The sequence below is a fragment of the Engraulis encrasicolus genome, chromosome 2 (assembly GCF_034702125.1).
Source record: "Engraulis encrasicolus isolate BLACKSEA-1 chromosome 2, IST_EnEncr_1.0, whole genome shotgun sequence".
Lineage (NCBI taxonomy): Eukaryota > Metazoa > Chordata > Actinopteri > Clupeiformes > Engraulidae > Engraulis > Engraulis encrasicolus.
In genome coordinates, this window is record NC_085858.1 from 13,520,903 (window position 1) to 13,543,540 (window position 22,638).

At 43.6% G+C, this 22,638-nt stretch overlaps 2 protein-coding genes and 1 long non-coding RNA gene across 4 annotated transcripts in view; 2 read left to right on the forward strand and 1 right to left on the reverse strand.

Annotated features, from left to right (window-relative positions):
* The window catches only part of LOC134459368 (alpha-1,6-mannosylglycoprotein 6-beta-N-acetylglucosaminyltransferase B-like), an 87,384-nt gene that overhangs the window by 51,074 nt on the left and 13,672 nt on the right, over positions 1-22,638 (reverse strand). The gene's annotated exons all lie outside the window — the stretch shown is intronic.
* Positions 5,415-11,412, forward strand: LOC134460778 (uncharacterized). The gene is made up of 8 exons (XR_010037169.1): positions 5,415-5,458; positions 6,529-6,598; positions 6,928-7,020; positions 7,788-7,872; positions 8,046-8,121; positions 8,232-8,445; positions 8,713-8,857; positions 9,501-11,412. It is a non-coding gene; the product is annotated as an uncharacterized LOC134460778 (long non-coding RNA).
* Positions 13,608-15,554, forward strand: LOC134460783 (uncharacterized). Of its 2 annotated transcripts, none has more exons than XM_063213337.1 (3): positions 13,608-13,695; positions 13,873-14,185; positions 14,273-15,554. In XM_063213337.1, exons 2-3 carry the CDS (start codon positions 13,934-13,936, stop codon positions 15,338-15,340), a joined length of 1,320 nt encoding a protein of 439 aa, XP_063069407.1. In that variant the 5' UTR covers positions 13,608-13,695; positions 13,873-13,933; the 3' UTR covers positions 15,341-15,554. The 2 variants fall into 2 exon arrangements, with proteins under 2 accessions (XP_063069407.1, XP_063069398.1); XM_063213328.1 differs by having other exon boundaries at positions 13,609-13,695; positions 13,811-14,185.

Here is a 22,638-nt window from a genome sequence, read left to right on the forward strand (position 1 = left end):
TATATATTATTGGCCAAGCATAATGCTGGAAAATACATGGAACTCTGTTGTCGTATTGATGTCTCTCAGGTAATATAGGTGTCACAATCCCTCCAAACACACACCCTCCTGAACAGCAGAGGGCGCAGATGAGTCAACGAGTGACGCGCTCAGCCTAGAAGAAGCGACTGCCGTCTTTAAAATGTGTTGACAATTGTTTGTCACTGTTAGTGCTGATGTTGGCTCAATCCTCTGTGCCTTTGTCCTTGCCTTGCAACTCAACTTTGGTCAGTCTGAACTATCTTTTGGACTCTCTCTTAGGGCTTTCAGGCCGACCGGAACGGAGCCGGTGTCGGTGCCCGCACCAGTTATGTTCGGCACTGAAGTGCTTATCTGCGAACCGGGCGTGTTCATAGCGGGCTCTGAACTTTTTCCACACGTGACTGTGTTACCCGGATTAACCTGCTGATGGCCACGCTGTCGTCACGGTTCGCGGAGAAAATCCTAGTATTTTGCGGTTCGCATTGCGAACCAACTTTCTGGTTCGCGAAGGCTAAAATTTTTGGCATGAACACGACTGCCGGTTTGCAATTAGGTGCGGGAATGGGCACCGGCACGGTTCTCAGTCGGCCTGAATGCGCTATCTGTGAACTGCCTCCTGGAACTGCACACTTGGTCACGGTACTGTGTCTGCCTTGTCACTTTATGTTCTATGTCTACTACCATTCTTGGAGATCATTGTCACGCTGCCTCTTTTGTGTACTTGGATCATGGACTACATGTACACTCTGAATACTGGACTGTGTTTGTGAAGATTATTCTACCTCTGAAGACTGCATAAGTTCTGTAATTACCAAGCCTGACTTTTGTTGTGAATTCATGCGTGACATCCTCATTTTGTTTTCTGAACCTACTAATTTGTTGACACATTGAAGATTCTGTTGAAGTAAAAACTCTGAACCACATCTGCAACTGTGCTCTTATTTCCAGTCTGACAATAGGCAATATTGTGCATAATGCAGCTGTGGCCTAGTGGTTAGAGAGCTGGTCTTTCAATCTAGGGGTTGCAGGTTTGAATCCCCCCTGACCTCTCTCTACATCTCCATCCATGGCTGAAGTGCCCTTGAGCAAGGCACCTAACACATTGCTCCAGGGACTGTAACCAATACCCTGAAAAATAATAACTATAAGTCGCTTTGAATAAATGAAAGCGTCAGCTAAGTGAAATGTAATAATGTAATGTAATGTAATGCACACTATACAGTATCAATAGGGACTGAGTGTGCACACCATACGATGATATTACTTGCAGGCAGAGGCCAATGTTTACTGAACAGTAGAAAAACAAATACCAATGTCAACTCTGGCAATAGCCACAGTAGGTATTTCAGTCTAAGCCTGAATAAACATAGTAATTATAAAATACTCACACTATGCTAAAAAAAACCTGATACAAATCTCCACATTGATTTACAGTAATTACATACATGATGTAATTGCACCACATCATGTTCTGTGTCTAATGATGTGTGCTTTTAGCTGTGTGATCACAGCTAAAGCTCTTATTCGTGACCAGCAGTGACAGTAAAATGCTCAAGAGAGGAATCCTTCATCAGTTTTCTCAGCATGGCAGCAGCCAGAGCAGCAGCCATCAGGGCAGGGGAGCTTAGGAGGAGATCTGGGAGGAGACGGCTTCATTGGAGCTCAGGAGGAGATCTGGGAGGAGATGGCTTCATTGTTTGGGGACGTACAGTTACACTCAGCTCTGCTCTGCTCAGCAGCACTCAGGAGAGACAGGGGACTCATGTGGAGAACTGAGACACTAGAGAGGGGACACACAGAGCTGGGGGAGGAGAGAAATGTGAGCCCAGAAGGAGAGAGAGATGGAGGGAGACAGAGAAATAATAAGAGATGGATAGAAAGAGACACAAAACTAGAAGAGAGGAGAGGGAAGAAGGGAGCAAGAGAAAGAAAGAGGTAGGGTAATAAGTCCATGCCCAGGAAAAAACAGAACAGAAGAGAAAGAAAAAGAGAAAGGAGAGAGAGAAAGAGAAAGAGAGAAGCAAACAAAAAGCCAGCCAGTCTGAGTGGGTATGTGAGTGCCCTCCACTACTCCACTCTGCTGTGCTCCTCTCCTCTCCTCTCCTCTCCTCTCCGGTGTGTGGTTGTGGTGGTTCCGCTCTGCTAGACTTCGCAGGGCTCGGTTCTAATCCGCTTGGCTGCCTCAGGGACATGCCTGCCTGCAGGGCCATTGGGGCTGACTGCTGAGAGCCTGACACTGGGTCTGGACACCCTCGCTCCACTACACAAACACACAGCCACAAATGAAATGGGTACCATGCCTGCACAACCAACCAACCAACCATCCAACCCCTCTCTAAAAAAGACGTGGAAAACACACGCACACACGCGCACACGCATGCACGCACGCACGCACGCACGCACGCATGCACACAAACACAAAGCAACAGAAAATGCAATCACAATAACAAATTACCATCTGTACCTCCACTGGGTCAAATGACGCTGACTGCATGGCTTAGTAGGCATTAAGCGAAATAGCTTTTCCATCATGGAGCCTGCAAAAAGTTTTGTGGCGTGACTGATGCTTTCATTATTCGCCAGCTGTTGTTTGACCTACACTGCCCGCCTGCATAATCAAAACTCACAAGTAACAAAGATGTGGTCAGTATATTGTGAAAATCCTGTTTCAGTGTACATGCTACCCACAACTTTATTTGGATTTCAGCAGCCACTGCTGTCAAAATCTGTGACAAGTCCACTCAAAGCATAAAAACGAAAATAAGTGCAGACAAATCCAGATTTTCCAGTTATCAGAAACAGGCAGAATAAAAGATTTTCCACCTGAAGTTAATTGAAAGTGCAAAAATGAGCTCTTGATGTTAACATCAAAAAACGAAACTCTTGAATCCCAACACTCATCTGCATTACAAACGCAAAAGTTTTCTCTGAAGTGGGATCGACTGAGTCAGCATCCCTTGTTTATCAACACAGTTTTATTTACCACCACTGTTTGAGGCATGCAGGGATACAGATACACACAGACACCGTCTCTCTCTCTCTCACACACACACACACACACACACACACACACACACACACACACACACACACACACACACGTGCGCACGCACACAGGCAGGCAGGCATGATGCTGATGACATTGCCTTAGTGGCACATATGTCTGACTCTGACGCTCCAACCCACTACCAGGAAGCAGTTGACAACCTGAGCCAAACTTTTGAAGAACTTTCCTTAGAGCTGAATGTGTCAAAGACAAAGGAGCTATGCTGTGGGGGTAGAGAAAAGACATCAACTTTGTCACGCATAGTGAACCAGGATATCAAAATGACTGGCTCACCTCAACCCTCCCTATCTGAACTGTACAGTAGTGCAGTGATCGGGAAAGCTGACGAGATCATAGAGGTCCCCTCTCACTCCCTCCATCACTCCTTCCAACTGCTGCCATCGGGTCGACGGTTCAGTGTTCCACTGGCGCACAAGAACAGATTCAAGAAATCTTTCATCCCCTCAGCTGTGGCCATACTGAACAAAAGATGAGCTGTCCACTCTCAGCATGCATGTCTTGTCTTGTCTTGTTTTTGTCCTGTTTTGTCAAGTCTTGTCTAATGTCTGTGAGAATCACTGAAGCCACGCCAAAGACAATTTTCTGTTTCACGTGTAACAGACAATAGCATTTTATCTAATCTAATCTAATCTAATGCACACACACAGGCATGCACACAGACATGCAAGCACACGCACACGCACACGCACACACAGACGTAACTTCCAGTCAAACTGGCTCCTTTTATAGTCTCACTTAATCACAAGTCTGCCGATGGATGACATTAGGACCATCTGTTTGTTTGCAAACAGTATGTGTTATATTTTCAATGCAGGTAGCCTCAACTAGAATTTAAATTCTTCAATTCAGCCTCTTAAGGCATGAACAGAGTGGAGTTGTGATTAAAGGTGTTTGTGCTGTGGCGGGGAAGAGAGCAGTTTCAAACAGCACAGAAGATTAAGGGCGTATTCAGACCAGGAAAGTCTGATAGTTCACTTTGTTTGGTCCGGACCAAACGGGGTAGGTGTGAATACGCCCTAAGAAAAAATGAAGAAGCGAAAACAAGCCTGCTGGCCTGGTCTCACACTGAGTTTCAGACTGAGGGCATAGCAGAGGCAGTTTTACCAGAGATTCTAGGAGTTATTATGAAGGCTCTCTGATTTTACAGTAGGCTACTGTCTGCTTTTGTATGTGTTGTCTGTTCCCTTCCACATTGCAGCGATAATGTTCCTCTCTCTCTCATCACCTAGAAAAAAACAAAAAAAAACAAAAGTGCTGCTGTCAAGCTGTAAACTCTCTCCTGATAACCATTACAGTCCAGAGTCATATCAACTCCAGCAGACAGTAGAGCCAACACCATCAGAATCGCTACGAGTGGGATTCACAATGTAAAATGCACCGTGCAGTGAAACATGGAGCCCTATCAGCTGCAGCACAGTTGTGTATTTCTCGAAACCCTAGTTGCTAACTTTGATAGCTACTTGTTTACAATGCAATTTCCCATTGCCAATTACTCAAGTTGCCAATTGGCTAACAACTATACGCTTCCGAGAAATGCAGCCCTTTTCAGCCCTTTATTTTCAACTTCAGCACCATGGACAGCAGCTAATGAGTTACTGCTGCCTTCCACAAACACTGTTGCACTGTCACAGGGTAAACAAACTCACATTCATCAGTATCATTGGGAGTCAATGGGACAAACAACTTATTCAGAGCTTGCCTCTCTGAACCTAAAAGACTCAGGGCATATGAACTTAAACACAGAGCCCTTTGTGAATGCACAGTAGGAGCCATTGTTACCCTGTGTCCTTGACTGCACCTTATAAAGATCCTTGCAAAGTCTCCATTAATCCTCCATACATTAATACTGTGGATGTCCCATGGAAGTCACATGGTATGCACATGGAAGGAAAGACAATAAGGGGCTCCTACTGTGTGTAGACTCTGTGGAGTAGCTGAGATGTAATGTGCTTGACCCATTACACTGCACAGTAAATAATGTCCGTAATTAAACGGTACAAACTACCGTATTCGTATGAAGGATTTTTCCGTAATCTCATACTACGGATGCTTTACCCGTATTTTGAAGAACGCAATGCACTGTGGGATACACTGCCTAAACAGATGTGTCAAAAAATAACACATTGAGATGTGTAGACAGCATATTGACAGATTATGTGTCATTTTTGTGTAAGATTTACACAGAATGTGTGAAACCTGAAGTTAAGAGGTTCATTTCTGAGTCGTGCTATACAAGTGAGAAACTAACGGCCATTTGGCTGTCCCCTCGCGTGACTGTGGACATTTGAAAGCAGACTTCCGCCCGCCTTTTCTACCGTTGGAAAATGCAAGATGCGGGCGACTTGACTTCAGACACCGAGAAAGGCTGGCGTAAGTAATTCGCTTTATTTGTATAATTTCGTAACAATTACGAGTGTTAGCGTTAGTTTATGGTTAAAATCAAACCCTGCTTCACAAGTTTTGCTGTACGAACAATGGAACAGCCTCAGTGATTCTGTGAACATTAAGCTAGCCTACAACCAGATGTAGCTATTGATACTCAGTTAGCTATTGATCTTTAACGCTTGCACTATAAATTATGTTTATTTTCTTTTAATTCACATGTGGACTACTTAATGGTTAAAACGTTTTGTGTTGGGAAAATTAAATGTTTGAAATGTGATATTGGATGGTTTGCTAACATTGGTTGCTAATAGGGTAACTGATAATTAGCTGGTGGTGTGGAATAAATCAGGCGGCACTTTACTGATGTGAAGTTGAAAGCTATTTTCTGAACATAAAAGAAAGAAAGAAAGAAAGTCGGACAGAATGTATGCAAGGATACTGAAACACCACGGATGGATTGACGTAGAGCTAGTACCGGTAGTGGGGCAAAAGTGGATGCTGCTAGTAACAGGTATCGGAGGGGGCAAGACAGGGGCTAGTTAGCATTTTAAACTTCAGTTAAGCAGTTCTGCGTCAAATCATGTAAATCAGACCGTCCGCCACCCTCGTATATGATAAAGAATAGCACTAGTAAGCAAGAAGTATCCCACTGTTTTGTGTTGGCTCGATGTCAATAGACAAACTTTGAACCGTAGTTCTGTGTAAGTGTCGTGGTTTTCACCGTTTCAGTATGTAGTTGAATATGGTAGATCTGGGCATTGGCAACTGGTCAACACTGTCGTGTTTTGTCTCGGTAGACCTCGTATGACGGTGTTAGGAAAAGGTGTTCAGATGGAGGGTGCGACGTGCGAGATGCACGGTCGCTGTTCGAGGGATAAAACGGCCACGCACGAGATTTTGTAGGCAATGGTAATTGGTGACTATACCATGGCGTTTGAAAAGAAGATTCAAAGTTTGAGTTTTAGGTGGCAGAGTTGAACAGCAGTACCTTCAATGCACTGGGAACTAACGTGCTCTCTCCCTCTCTCTCCCTCTCTCTCTTCTCTCTTAATCAGGGCCCAGGTCTTGTGGCCACATCTGTCCAAGCTCCTACTCTGATTGAACAGTTGGATGATCAGACTGATGGTAAGTGTGTGTGTGTGTGTGTGTGTGTGTGTGTGTGTGTGTGTGTGTGTGTGTGTGTGTGTGTGTGTGTGTGTGTGTGTTTCCATGTGTATCATATTGTCTATGTGATCATGTGTCTTATTGCCATCCACTTACAGGCCCTCTGCCTCCTTCCATTTGTTTTTGTTTTTGTTTTTTTCTTTTTAGATTTTTTTCCTGATTATTTTTCTTATTGTTGTATTGTATGCAATTGTGATACATATGTTACTATATGTCATTGTTATAACACAGAGACTTTGGTAAATGTGAAATTTAAGTACTGCTGTACAATTTTCTGCTCTCATTTTCAGATGAAAAGTGCTACACAGTTCTCACATATCTTCTGCCTCCGAAGCAGCTGCAGTGTAAAATCTGAGATGTCTTTTCTGGCTGATTTTGTGCAGGTATGTTTCAAAGGATAGTCACTTTTAAAACGTATTTTAATCTTTAAAAACACGTTCATGCAGAGCCTCTGTTAGGACCTCATTGCTATAGTTATGACCTTGTTGTCACCAAAATGTCAATGACCATATTTTAACCTGCTATTTAAGGCTGTCATAGCCATATTCTTATAACAATAGGGCAGTCATGGGTGAGCGGTTAGGGCGTCAGACTTGCATCCCAGAGGTTGCCGGTTCGACTCCCGACCCTCCAGGTTGGTGGGGGGAGTAATCAACCAGTGCTCTCCCCCATCCTCCTCCATGACTGAGGTACCCTGAGCATGGTACCGTCCCACCGCACTGCTCCCCATGGGGCGCCACTGAGGGCTGCCCCCTTGCACGTGTGAGGCATAAATTCAATTTCGTTGTGTGCAGTGTTCACCTGTGTGCTGTGGAGTGCTGTGTCACAATGACTATGGGAGTTGGAGTTTCTCAATGGGCTTTCACTTTCACGGCTTTCAATGCAGTTAAGTTCAAGAGAACTATAGTTTGGTGATATGGATCCCAAACGGAAGGGAACAGCAGCGGTTTGTAGTTGTAGATAACTAATTAGCGCAAAGTGTTGTTAACCTTTTGTTTCTTGTTTACCTGTCACAGTAGCCCATAGCACTTTTGTCATAGAGAGCAACTTGGTCAGTAAATATGTGCCTGCTGTATAAAGTAGCAGTATTTGGATAAGTTACAGCTAACACGGACGGCGAACTTTAGACTGTATATTTTGTGTTTGACAGATTTCTGACAGCGATGGTGAGGGAAGCAGTGTACCGAATTCTCAGATGACTCGGACCAGGTGACCAAACCCATGCAAAACACAATGTGAGTACACACACACACACACACACACACACACACACACACACACACACACACACACACACACACACAGACCATGAGTCAACACAGTAGCCCCTACAATATTTTTCCAATTTATTGCTGTATGCTTACCATATCCATCATGTGTGTTGTGTGTGTGTATGTGTTGGTGTTAGGACTGTGCTGAGGCGTTCCGCCCCCCTCCCCCTCCACACCACTCAAGGCACGGCGGCGGCCCAACCGCAAACTAACGTGAGTACACAACACACACACTTGTGTGCACGCCACGCACTGACACTATCTCTACAGTGTCTTGTCAACTTTCCTTACATTGTGTGTGTGTGTGTGTGTGTGTGTGACAGGGAGATTAACAAGAGGCTGGATGCTGCGTCCATCACCAGAGGGGCCGGGATTGCTGCGGCAGCTAGCCAATTAAAGGAGGATGAAGGAGAGGAGGATGAAGGAGAGGAGTCTGACGATGCAGACATCGCCATCGTATGCAGGCCACGCCCTCGCAGGAAAACCAGCCAATGAAAACGCTCGCAGCAGCATCAGCAGAACACACCGGCACGACTGGTAAACTTAAAGATACGCCACAGACCAGACATACACCAAATACAACTAGCACAGGTACACACACACACACACACACACACACACACACACACACACACACACACACACACACACACAGCAGTACATCTGTTTTGTATAGCGCTTTGCCTAGTCAAAGACTTTTTACAGGAAGTATTATAATTCTGTTTTATAGTTGGGGGAAGCCATGGAAAGTAGAGAACCCTATACAGCTGATGTGAGTAATATTTATGTGTATGTGTGTTGCAGACAGAGCTTCTGAAGCATGCAGTGGAAGAGCTGTCAGTCAAGCTAAAGGTCCCGCCCTCCAACCTGCTGCTGCTGCACGGAGAGGCGGAACTTAACACCTCACACACTATTGGCCAGCTAGGACTCTGCATCGCTGCCATCATTGGTAGGTGTGTGGGTGTTTGCGTGTTTGCGTGTGGGTCTGTGTTGGTGCAAGTCAGTCTTGGCTCCTTCTTGATATTATACTGTATAAGTTCATACGTATACCGGTCATATATATGAAGAGTTTATTTGCAAAACGGTGTATCTCCATTTTGTAGAATGTTGGGAAATTAACAATTTTGTATTGGGCATTCCACTGCATTGCATTGCAAAATGAATTTCATATAAGTTGAAAAAGTATGTTCTCAAAATATTTGAATGTCAAGAATTCACACATAGGTGATAGGACCTATGGACAGCCATTTTCAATAGTAAAATGCAAAAAATGGTAGATACACCGTTTTGCAAATAAACTCTTCATATGTATATATAAATAATGAAATGAAAAATGAATTAAATTACATTCACTCAGTTTAATGAAGATCTAAGAAGAAGTCATGATATCAATGTATGTATACCTGTAGTTGATTCGGCTATACTTAGTTTGACTGGTATGCTCATACCTTTCAATCAGTTAAGTAACACTTGCTATTAAGTATTATTGATGATGTCTCTCTCTCTCTCTCTCTCTCTCTCTCTCTCTCTCTCTCTCTCTCTCTTTCTCTTTCTCTCGTCCTTCTTCTTCCTCCTCTTCTACTTCTTCTCAGTCTGGAACCAACTTCACATCCCTCTTCACTGCACTACTGACACTGAGATGGAATCCACAACCCAACCACTAGTGGTCTGCATTGGGAACCTGAAGAGTCTGTCATCATCGCCAGGAATGACCGCGTGACCATTCCCGTTGCAGACAGCCTGACTTGCACAATTGACAAGCTGTTCAAGCTTAACTGGGTCTGCAACTTGTCATATCCAACACAGCTCAGCTCTGTTTTCACCTTCTTTGAATATGTTTATGACGTTCCCATCTCAACCAACACACGACCAAAGGTACTAGAATTTCTCTCAAAGCTTCCCAGCAACCCAGTGATCTCTCAACATGTGTTTATGCCCAAAATGTAAATAGTTACTACAGACATCAAGAAAGTAGTGTGGCATCTTTGTCAAGTACACGCTTTGTCAGATGCACAGGGTATGACGATAATAGGCAGCCAAGATGGCTGTTCAAGTGCACAAGGACTTACTACGTAGACACCACCAGTCCACAACAACAGAAATGGGTGTATCTTTCAATGACTCTTTTGAATCCACTGACATTCAGACAGCCTATGCAGCTTCAAGTAACATCTGAAGAAAGAACATTTTGTGTTCCTTCTCAAGGACAGATTCTCCATAATTTACCACTTAATGACAATTTATCTGTGTTCATGCTTGTTAGGATTATTACAGGGAATTATTTTGATTATCATTTTGGCAACACTTTATTTTAGCATTACATCTATTAGCTCTAATACATACAGTGTTAATGCCTGTATGCTGTAAGTAACTTGTAAGGCATGCACTAAGCAAAATCAAATATATGTTAGGCATGTATTCGCAAATTCCTTGTTCATGCACAATTAGGGATTTATTACCTAATATAACCTCAATAAGGACCTAACAAATGTTTGATTTCGCTTAGTACATGCCTTACAAGTTACTTATACAGGCATTAACCCATTGATGCTGGATGTTGCATTGGCCCTGGCCCACATTTTCTCACTTGTAGGTATTTGTTGCGCCGTGAATTGCCGCGCCGCGATAAATTGCTACTCAAAAAAAAAAATCAAGGTTGGCAGGTATTAGTGCTAAGCGATGTAATGTTAAAATTAAGTGTTACCATCATATTTAAAAAAATATATATATATATGTTGTAAAACTGGACGATTGTGAAATGATATGATGTGGCAGATGTAAGACCCATTGATGTAATGCAGAGTTTTCATTCAGATGAACTGTCTCTTAACCCAAGGTACAATGTCTTTTCTTTCAATATGTTGGAACCTTTTCATAAGAATGTTATTTTCAAGAATATTTAACACTACTTCGAATTTCAAGACTTTCTGGTTTTGTTATACACCGGTAATGTTGTTAAGAGATGATAGTGTACGAGTCATAATCAATACTTCATGAAATTGGCAGTGGTGTTAATTATTCTTGAAAAAGATAACATTTGTTATCTCCCCCTCTTCTGAAAAGCCTAATAAAAAAGAATATGACAGTAAAGTTAATGTAATACTTTTTTTTTTAATTGAGTGTAATCACAACTACAAAAAAAAAACGTTGTAGAGGTCTTTTAACAGTGCAAGAAAACACACGCTAAATATATTTAGTCAAGACTTTTGAAGATTGAACCTTGTAAACAAAAGTGTTTGCTAGATAAAAGTAAACCTCCCCTGTCACTTTCCATGTGATAAATGTCAGTATATATTTGAAAACTAGAAGTTTCAAAGTTTTTAATGCTGTCACTTTTATGTTTGAATGACAACTCACAGAGTTACAGATGTTTTTGTAGAAGTGTCAAATGGGGTCACCGGTGACCCCGTAGACCTCAGAGTGTTAATGAAAGACTGTGTATGAGTCATAATGAATTGGCCTACTTGCTGAAATACTGAATAAACAGAATTTATTGTAAATCTACGGAATCCTCCTTTTTATAATGAACGGAAGTGCATGTAAATGAACAGAAAATGTACTGTAAATCTACGGAATTCTCCTTTTTTATGATATACGGAATAGCATGTGAATGAACGGAGAATTTAATGTAAATCTACGGAATTCTCCTTTTTATTATGAACGGAAGTGCATGTGAAAGAACGGTGAAGTTGCTGTAAAATTACGGAATTCTCCGTTGTAGAATAAACGGAACTGTCCGTCACATAACGGATATGTCCCCGGTAATAAATTGCCAGGACTTTATCCGTTTTTTTACGGAAAATTTTTTTTCAGTGTGGTGCTTCAGGAGATAGAGATTGGTGTGTATGGCAGACCAGAAAAATACAAAAGTGGAGAAGACGCGCTCACACTATCATCTATAGCACACTTGAACTCTGGGGAATGCCCAAGTTAATGTGTTGTATGGTATTTTTATATGATATTTAATAAATTTAATTCGTAGCCTCTTACTGCAGCAGGGGTCGCCGGCGACCCTATTCACTTGCTGAACATGCTTAACTACATCATAACAACATTGCTGTGACATTACAGAGAGCCATAGTGCTGCGCTAAGGGGTTAATGTAATTGTAACCCACCTGATATTGCCAAAGCCTGATCTAAACAAGGGTATTATGATAACATGTATGAGACTTAAATGCAGTTATCTTTTATTCTACTTGTTCCATATTGTATAGTATTAATTTGTTACTGGGCTATCGTCTCGATCCCTATTGCTAAGTTAAATAGAAATTTTTCTAGCTGCTCTGAGTTTCGACAACGGATTTTTATTCTTTTCGTGTTCAGTTAGCTGACATGAGTTTACGGACGAGCCCCCACGTGTAGGAACCCTGCTACTCAGCATTCAATCAGGTAGTCCAGTTCCATAGATTACCCCTAGGTCTCTGCTGAAGTGAGTAATCATCCCTAGATAGTGGTATTTTAAAATGCTGAATAGCAGGGTTGCTACATACGTTAACATGCGTTAACATTAGGGCGAATAAACAAAGAAAAAAATCTGAAGAGTGCTGTCCTTCACTTCCTTCATTCAGACCTGCAAATACACATCTGTGTGTCTGCATATTTGTCACACATCTGTGTGTCTGCTTATTTGTCGTTTCTAGAACATTGCTCAGTGATGTGATGCTTCAGTGTCTCCAGCATCTGCAGCTTGTGCTTCTACCAGATGTTGTTGATGTGGCATTACATTATGACAGATGTGATTGTGTGAGCAGAAGCAGCTCCTCCACTACTGTTATTCATACTGAGGAAGAAGACGCAAGACAAACATAAACACTAGTCACAGTTTACTGTACATACACTATAGTGTACCTAAAAAACACAACTGCAAAGCAGAGCAGATATAAAAGCTGATAAAAAGATAAAAAGCAGTTTTTTTTCTTTCTTTCTTTCTTTCTTTCTTTCTTTCTTTCTTTCTTTCTTTCTCTCTCTCTCTCTCTCTCTCTCTCTCTCTCTCTCTCTCTCTCTCTCTCTCTCTCTCTCTCTCTCTCTCTCTCTCACTCTAGTAGTTGCTAAAGTCCTAAAGTGATCACACACACACACACACACACACACACACACACACACACACACACACACACACACACACACACACACACACACACACACACACACACACACACACACACACACACACACACACACTGTAATCGTCAAGACCAGTAATCCAATCAATGCTGTTTTACACTGCAAAAATATAGGGCCAGGATTTAATGAGTATACTGTAGAATATATTGTATTTAATGAATAAGCAAGCAGCAGTGATTTGGAAATGTGAAAGATTTAAAAATGTCCTTCAGAGGCTACTATTCAAACATTTTCCATTTAGATATCTCTTATTTAATATTCATTAAAAATCATACTGATAATGTATTTAAAACATTTTTAAAATGTTGTTTTATTTTCTTTATATGATATACTAATTATTGTTAATTCATACGGCATGTTATATTTTACTAAAATCCCCCTCAATGAAACCCCTCCACTTTGTAGGCCTAACCAGGTTATTTGAACCAAAACAAATAGAGCTGTTATTTTTTGAAATTAGTACACTGACTTGGCTTTCCAAAAATCAGTGACATCACAATCATTCTGAATTCAAGATTCCAAATTTACCATTGGCAACCGATTCCAAACAATGAGAATTTCACCATTTGGTGAACTTGAACAGTCAGAACTCTTGTTTCTCCTGGCAAAAAAACACTGTTTTGGATCATTATTGGTCAAATTCTGTGATGAATCTTCTAAGGGTAAGCCACAATATATTACCTTCACATTTTTAAATATTATTTTAGACTTTTATTTATGAATAAATTGAGTAAATTTAGATTTCCTTATAACAATCCATAATGATTTCTCTTACAGGTCAGTGAGTGCCATTCTCTGAATGGCCACTATGGCCTTAGAAAGAATACTTTTCCATCCAGATGCTTTCAAGATTACTACGTCGAAGGAGTGAGCTTGTCTAAAAAGAAATGTACCCAAACCATGACTACTGGTGTGAAAGGGGACAGATCTACTGCACAGGCTCCTCAGCTATCTGTCTCCACTGAGGCTAGCAGCAACAGCGGTCGCGCACCACTGATCCTGCGCATAAAAAGAACTGGACTTCCAGGTTCCTGTTGTGGATACGTCTCAGAGCTTGTTTTCCCCTCCATGCAAGATGGATTTCAGGCCACTATCAACGGATGCAAGCCAACTCGGCTGCTGATTTCAGGAAAAGAAGAGGCTGATGTGCAGGTGAGGTAAAACTGGTTGGTGCACTGTGATCTGAATGTATTTCATATGCACAACCTAGCCTAATATATAATCTGTGTTTATTTTTAGGAAACAAACACTGGAGAATGTGCACTGTTGGCCGAGGAGAAATCTGGTGCGTCAACGGCAACACTTGAGAAGACACTTGAGGTTGATTCCATCTTCCACCATTCCATTCCCCAGCAGAACACTGTCCAACAGGCTGGATCCACAACCCCGGGAGCTCCAGTAGTTCAAAAAAAGAAGTTCAGGTATCACCAGGATCATACCTATTGCAAAATCCGACCCCAGGAAAGTCTAATCCCTGGCCATGTGGAAAGCTGTGAGACCAAAAGTCGGAAGAGGAAGCAGGCCAATCCTTGCCGTATAGTGCCCTGTGAGGTGAAGACCCAGCCCCTGCATGTCCAACAGCCTGGCCACCAGGGAATCTCCAGATCAGGACTGGAAACCCAGCCTGGTGACAGCAGCAATCATGTTGCCAGCTGTGAGACCCAGAGACGGAGGCGCAAGCAGGCCAGCCCTCGCCACGTTATGGTGGATGCAGATGGCGGAATCTGGGTATCAGAGTCCTACTGCGGTGCCACCCTGAAGCCTCACGCAACTCTCTTTGATGTGGACACTGTTAATGTGAACACAGTCCAACAGGCTGGATCCACAACCCAAAGAGCTCCAGTGGTTCAAAAGAAGAAGGTGAGGGACCACCAGGATCATACATATTGTAAAGTATATATCCAGCCAAGTGCCATCACTGGCCATGTGGAAAGCTGTGAGTCCAATGGTCGGAGAAAGAAGCAGGTCAACCCTTGCTGCATTGTGCGTCATGAAGTGCAGACCCAGGCCCAGCATGTCAAACAGCCTAGCCATCAAAGCATCTCCACACCAGTCCATACCCAGGCAAGTGGCATCACAGGCCATGTGGAAAGCTGTGAGACCAAAAGCGGCCCAAGCTGTCAGATTCAAGCACGGAGGTGCAAACAGAGCAGCCCTCGCCACGTTATGGTGGATGCAGATGGCAGAGTCTGGATATCAGAGTCTTACGGCAGTCCCACTCTGAAGCCTCATCCACCTGTCACTGATGTGGACTTTAGTGAGGAGCCAATGCCTGGACAGCCAGAGAGAAAGAGGGCAAGGCGATGAATTCATACAGAATAGATAACATGATAATACAAGATAATGATGAACTGTTATGATACTACAAGACAATCAAGAACTTATTTCAAGATAATGATGAACTTTAATTATTCTACGGAACAATGATGAACTTACAGTATAATGAGCATGCTACAAATAATGAACTTTAACTGTATTACAAGAAAATCAAGGACTATCACATAAAAATGCTATACAGACATTTTACAACCTTTGTATTTGATTTCATATATCTGAATACTATTTTAATATAACTCTGTCTACACTGAGTTTGATGTTGGTCAGTGGATTCACTGCTAACTTGTGGGTGTTATATAATAGTCTGTACAGTCAAAATCTGGGTGTTTTGTAAGGCTTTCTTAAAGGTACACTGTTTAAAATTTTACTTGTTTGATCATGCTGTGCATTCACAAATGTTATCTTTTTCATGAATACTCACCGCCACCATCAAATTCTATGTATTCATTATGACTGAGAAAAGTGCACGTTTCCATGAAAAGGGGGATCTTCTCCATGAGCCGCCATTTTGAATTTCCAGAAATTGACATTTTTAGCCAAAACAAATATTGTATTTTGATCATACTAGTAAATATTAGATCATTATTTAGTAAATATGCAAGAAAAGATCAAATTTGGTGGTGGACAGCACAGTTTCATTGAGCAGAAGTATAAATACCCATTCTGGCCACATTCTACACAGTGAACCTTTAAAATGTACTTTTATGTAAAGGGTCAGCAGCTATGTCTCACGCTCACCCATTCACACACTAGCTGCGAGGTCTGGCATACAAGGTGCCAGTCAAGCACCCCGGGACTGGTGTGGGGTTCAAGGACACTTAGCTAGCAGGTGGACTCAAATCAACAACATTCCAACTTCTGTGGGACTTATCTATCTCTTCAGTCACACAATCAACACTATAGGCTTGCTTCTTCTTTTACTTTCTAGAACACACTGTATAAATCTTACGGTTCATTCATTGCTGTGTTGTTGTGCATCCTTGTTATGTGATGATGCTACTATATTTCAGCAACAACAACAAAAACGCGACAAAAGTATGACCCAAAATAAAATGTTCTGAAAGAAATGGATCTGTCCAGCATTTTTGACAGAGATTTAAGGGGGGAAAAAACGATAGAAACACCAAAGTTATAATGATGATGATTCTAGCTCCACCTTCAATCTGAGGTCTTCAGATATCCCCCTTCTATTCCCTCCCCAGTGCCCTGCTCTTATCTCTGGGTTCAGCCAGTCACTGCCTCCCCTCAGCACATCCCACAGCACTGACACCAAAATGGACCAAATGTCTCTTGGAGATTCACAGCAGTGATCCAAAAACTCTCTCCTCTCACTCAACAGACACCAACTCTGACAGCGGAGGCCACTGAAAATTGGACCTTCTCTTCTGGGCTGGCTTGGATGAGAAAAACAAATGGGGAAGGTGGTGGCAGTGGGTGGGTGGGTTAGGTGGCGTTGTCTAGAATATTAAAAAGTGATAAATTGGTGCAGCTCAAGTGCAAAACGTGCAAGGAAGACGGAAAGTGCTTTTGTGTTTTGGCCGTGTGCGTGGTGAATCGACTGGATGTGGCGTGTTGCAGGCCTTTAATTGGATATATGCAAATCTCTCCTGTTGAGCTTGCAGAGTAAGGATGGGGATTAAATTTGCAGTTATGTAGCATAAAATGAGCTGAGGAGGGAAAAGAGAGGACAACTCTCAGTGTCCCCTCCTGGCTCTCTCTTTCCTGCCTGAGATACTGGGCTTGACATGATCTCTCTCTTTCTCTCTCTCTCTCTCTCTCTCTCTCTCTCTCTCTCTCTCTCTCTCTCTCTCTCTCTCTCTCTCTCTCTCTCTCTCTCTCTCTCTCTCTCTCGCCTGACAGACAGCATATAATGCATACATCAAATAGTTGAGTACTCCTGAGATCAAGCAGAGAGAGAGAGAGAGAGAGAGAGAGAGAGAGAGAGAGACTATGTGCATTTCATTTTGTAAGACTGGTTTTTACACATTTGATATGAGCAACTGTGTGGTGACCCAAGTGCGATATGGTGTCAAGAATCTGGTACTAGCTTCCTCTCATTAGCCTGCTCTGCTCTGCTACTGGCTAACTCAGTGTGGCATGTCTGCATAAGCACATGTGTGGACAATCACTACTAACACTACTGTTGCACGCTACTCTGCTTCCCTGATGTAGAAGTGTGTGTGTGACGAGAGAGAGAGAGAGAGAGCGAGAGAGAGAGCGAGAGAGAGAGAGAGCGAGAGAGAGAGAGAGAGAGAAAACATCAAGCATGTATCTCACTCTTTCTTATTTCTGTCTCTTTCACACACACAGTGACATATTGCCTCACGCACATACTGCTCAGGCAATCACACTCACTCATGCTCACTTTCACAAACATGCATAGACACACACACACACGCACGCACACACATGTGCACACACACACATACACAACAGTGGGCCGCTGCTGCTATGCCTCCTAGCAAATGCTTACACACACACACACACACACACACACACACACACACACACACACACACACACACACACACACACACACACACACACACACACACACACACACACACACACACACACACACACACCGGGATGCCACGCAGCACGCCATGCACCAGCACCACACACCCCAGTCACGACCACAACTGAGCCCTGGGTCATAGAGACGCCAACAGCAGGACTACACACAGCATGCCACACACAGCCTCAGAAATAGATCTGAGAGGAGATGCCAACATGAAGAGGGAATGCAACATGCCACAACAGCAGGACACCACAGCATGCCACAGCCACCACGGCTGCAAAGAGCCAGGGTCATAGAGGAGATGCCAGCAGCAAGAGACCACACAGCATGCCACAGTCACCACGGCTACACAGCCAGGGTCATAGAGGAGAGGCCAGCAGCAGCAGGACTACACACAGCATGCCACAGTCACCACGGCTACACAACCAGGGTCATAGAGGAGATGCCAGCAGCAGGACTACACAGCATGCCACAGTCATCACAGTTACACAGGGTCACAAAGGAGATGCCAGCAGCAGTAGCAGCATCAGTAGACTCTGCCACGGCCTCTGCCTCAGCACCCTCATCTGATTACAGAGGATGATGGGTAAACAAAACACCCACAAATCCCCAGCAGGAGCAGCAGCAAGAACAAAGCACAGGTACCTTCTGCTTATCTCCCAAATGGCCCCACACAATCCTTTTATATCCAAATTGTGTCTGCATAAGTGTGTGGTATTACATATAAAAGACTGATCAGTCAGAGAAAGGTCACCCGTGACAAAATGTTGCTTTTGCATTATAATACAACTCAATTAACAGATAAGAGAAAAAAACACATCACAATTATTGTATGAAAACAGATTACACCTACAGGCAAAACAACAGTGATCTGCTGTATGCCGGAAACTCTGTGGCATTAAGAATTGTACATTATTCATCTGCAGCATAATATCACAGGAGAGCAGGCAGCAGCGGAGAGCGAGAGCTCAGGGAGTGAGCAGCAACCGCATTACATCACTCAGGCAGATGGCACTGCCAAAAGTGCCCACGTCAGATACACATGCACACGCACACACACACACACACACAGCACACCTCGTTTCCTCCGAAGTAGCAGCACTGACGTGACTACAGGCTCTAGTTCAATGCAAAAAAACCTTCAGAAAAGTTCCTGATTGCACTCCTAGCGTAGCTGTTGTTTATGCCCATGAAGCATGCCTTCCAGCGTAGCTAGTGCATGTGAGTCGAGAAATAACTGTGAATTGCATCACCAAAAGTGGGCTTCCACTTTGAATATTACTCAGAGCGAAGTGGTTTTGACAAAACTTAGAAGCTGTTCGCAAGAACCAAAAACTCTTCTCATATTATGGCAGAACTTGTAGTGAGTTAAACTATCCGGGCCAAGGCATAAAGCAGATCTATGAAAAAATACATTGAAATGTGATCCTTTCTCTGTCCCGCTTTCTGTCTTTTGCTCTCTCTCTACATCTCTTTTTTCCCCTCTGACATTCTCTGACATTTTTAGCCTACATGATCAGTCTATCGATTAGTCTGTCCTTCTATTCTTATTTCTTTCTTTCTTTCTACTCTTCTCTGACTAATATTGGTGCTCTGTACAGACTGACATTGGATTCTGTCAACGGAAAGATTGGCGTGTTTACGGCTCCAACTTTGTGTCTATCTTCGTGCTCTTTTTCTATTTCTTCCTCCATCTTCATTTTCCCTCTTTCTGGTTCTCTCTCTGCCTAGTCCGGCAAGAAATGTACAGTCTGGGGTTGCACTATAGGAAAAATTGACAGCTGGCATGGCAATCCATCCAACTGCACGCAATTGACCACTGCTGTCACGTCAATTATCCCCAAAGGTGCGATGATAGACCAAACTGCCGGGTAAGAAATATTTCTGCCACTTGGCTAGTCTCTCCCATCATTTTTTGTTCTTTCTACTCAACCCCCTTCTCTTGAGATGTCAGTGAGTGAGTGAATGAGTGAGTGAAAGATAAAAAGAGAGAGAGGAGCTATATGTGTGTGTGTGTGTGTGTGTGTGTGTGTGTGTGTGTGTGTGTGTGTGTGTGTGTGTGTGTGTGTGTGTGTGTGTGTGATCATGATGACATAGCGAACATGTGGGTGGTGAGTGGTCAGGTGTCATGGGAAACACTCTGCGCTTGTCTCCTCTTGCACACAGAACAGGCCAACAAGATCCAGCCCAGTCACACAATGCTGAGCAACTAGCGTCACGCACAATGGCCGCTGACACAGATCGCCTAACACCCCCTCTCTCACCACCACCATGACAACGCCTGCCTGGGTATCTCTTTCCATGGGCCAGTCACAACACAACTTCACCAGTTTAAACACAGCAAGCTCTCTGACACTGCTGATGCTCACTTTGAATAGGTTAGAGCTTCAAGCATCATGAAGTGGAATGAGCATATGAGTGTGTGGGTCCGTGGCTGGAGCTCACTCTGACTAGGTTTAAGGTTCAAGTATCATCATCAAGTGTGTGTGTGTGTGTGTGTGTGTGTGTGTGTGTGTGTGTGTGTGTGTGTGTGTGTGTGTGTGTGTGTGTGTGTGTGTGTGTGTGATTGTGAGTGAGTGTGTGTGTGCGTGTGCGTGTGCGTGTGTGTCTGCATGGATCACCTTATTTCATCATCAACAGCCATGGAATACAATCAATGACAGCGCAGCAGCAACATAAAAATCACAAGGGAACTTCAGAACTAAACAAAACACACAGTTCAGCATGTTCTACATACTCTCCCCTTCCAAAGTGGAGCAAAGTCATTTGCATCATAATTAGAAGCTACTGATGTGTGAACAGACATCAGGGGCAAAACAAAGTGTTCACAACCTCCACAGCTGCTGCGATGTACACTACAGTACGTAACACAGAGGATGGGAGTAGAGCCAAGCAGCTTGAGCAGGAGAGGAAGAGAAGGAGGAGGTTTTGCCACAGACTAATGTGCCATATTATGAGAGCTCGCCTCTCTTCTCTTCTCTCCTCTCCTTCTTTTCTTGCTTCCCAGCGTGATCAATCTTCTGCTGAGCAGCAAAAGGATGATAGGGAGATGAAATCTAAATAGAAACCTCCCCAAGGGATACTGAGCCAAGGCAACCTAGATAACTATCTGTCAGCTTAATGGAGAAAGAGAGACTGTGTGTGTGTGTGTGTGTGTGTGTGTGTGTGTGTGTGTGTGTGTGTGTGTGTGTGTGTGTGTGTGTGTGTGTGTGTGTGTGTGTGTGTGTGTGTGTGTGTGTGTGTGTGTGTGTGTGTGTGCGTGCACGCGCGCATGTTTCTGTGAAGGATGACAGAAGAAAGAAACGGCATGAATTGCTGAATCGTTCTCTCAGACACTAATGGTGCATCACCCAGATGTATTGGCGTTCAGCGCCTCTTTGACGATCAACTTTGATGAGACGGAAAAAGCGAAAGAAAAATCTCAGGGTTCGTTTCCTTTTTCACACTAATGGGTACTGGAGGAAAATAGCCATTCATTTACATGCGTCTGCAGAGAGGACGGAGATAATTTTTTAATAATAGCGGAAACAGCTCATACTAACATACATGCAAACACAAAAACACACAGTCGGAACTCGTAAATGAGCAAAAGCATGCTGCATGCACATACACACACACATGCACACGCACACGCACACACACACCTCACATCCCACACACACACATTCCAGATACACACACATGCACACCATTTTAGTTACTCAATATTATACAACTCTCCAATACAACAAATTCCAATGGAACTCCACTTCTCAAAACAACAAAAAAACAAGGACAAAGTGGGGAAGAATTACACTGAACGAGACAACCCCTTTTCCTCTACTTAGATCGACTTGGCTTCTGTGGCTTTGGCTGTGGTGGCACCTGGGTCTCCTGCTGAAATCAATATTTTCTCAGCTCTCCTGACAGGATGTGCCAAGGTAAGGATGTCGCTGTTGTTGGCTGTTTTGAGGTTTAAGCTCATCAGAAAGGAACACAGGGATTTGGCAGACCCACGGCTGCACACACATAAAAAGAACACACACAAATGTTGGCACAGACGCACATACGCAGACACACCCATACACAGTCGCATGCATGGACGTACGGACGCACGCACGCACGCACACACACAAAATAATACATTTCTGGACATGTCTGAATAAATTAAGGGTTTATCATGCCAGCATCCACATTAGTCTTAAGATCATAAGAGCATAGTCATAAGTCACACAATGCTACACTTCTTTCCACCTCACCTCTCTTTCTGACTCTTTCTCTTCTTCAAACACACAGTCAGTCAGACAGACACCCAGCAGCATTAGATGAGATTAGATGCCATCTTCCACGACACTGCCGGATCACTCTGGGCAGCTAGATGCAACAAATGGAACTGACAAAAGTTCAGTGGAGCCTGCAGCGGCTTAGCCATGCTCTGAAACCCCACATCCCCACACATCCCCATCCCCAGCCTCTCTCTGTCACAACCCCACCCTCCGCTCTGAAGCCTCCAGTCTCCGCAGCCCCCTCTCCCTTCTCTGCCCCCTGCTCTGCCTCAAAACAAAGCTGGATCAGCAGGCAGAGTCCAGGGCAATCTGGGCCACTTATAGGTGGGCTGGGAGGCTGCTGCTCAGGAACAGAAAGTGTGGAAAGGAAGGGAAGCAGTGAAGAAGGAGAGAGGAGGAGAAGGAGAGAAGGGGAGAAGGAGAGAATGGGCCAGGGCTTTTCTAAACCAATGTGCTGCTCCACTGCCCTCCATCAGGATACT

What these genes read in the sequence shown, in the direction of transcription:
- LOC134460783 (XM_063213328.1), top strand. An exon ending in AAGAAGAGGCTGATGTGCAG is followed by an intron (nt 14,186 to 14,272) that starts GTGAGGTAAAAC and finishes GTTTATTTTTAG; the next exon opens with GAAACAAACACTGGAGAATG.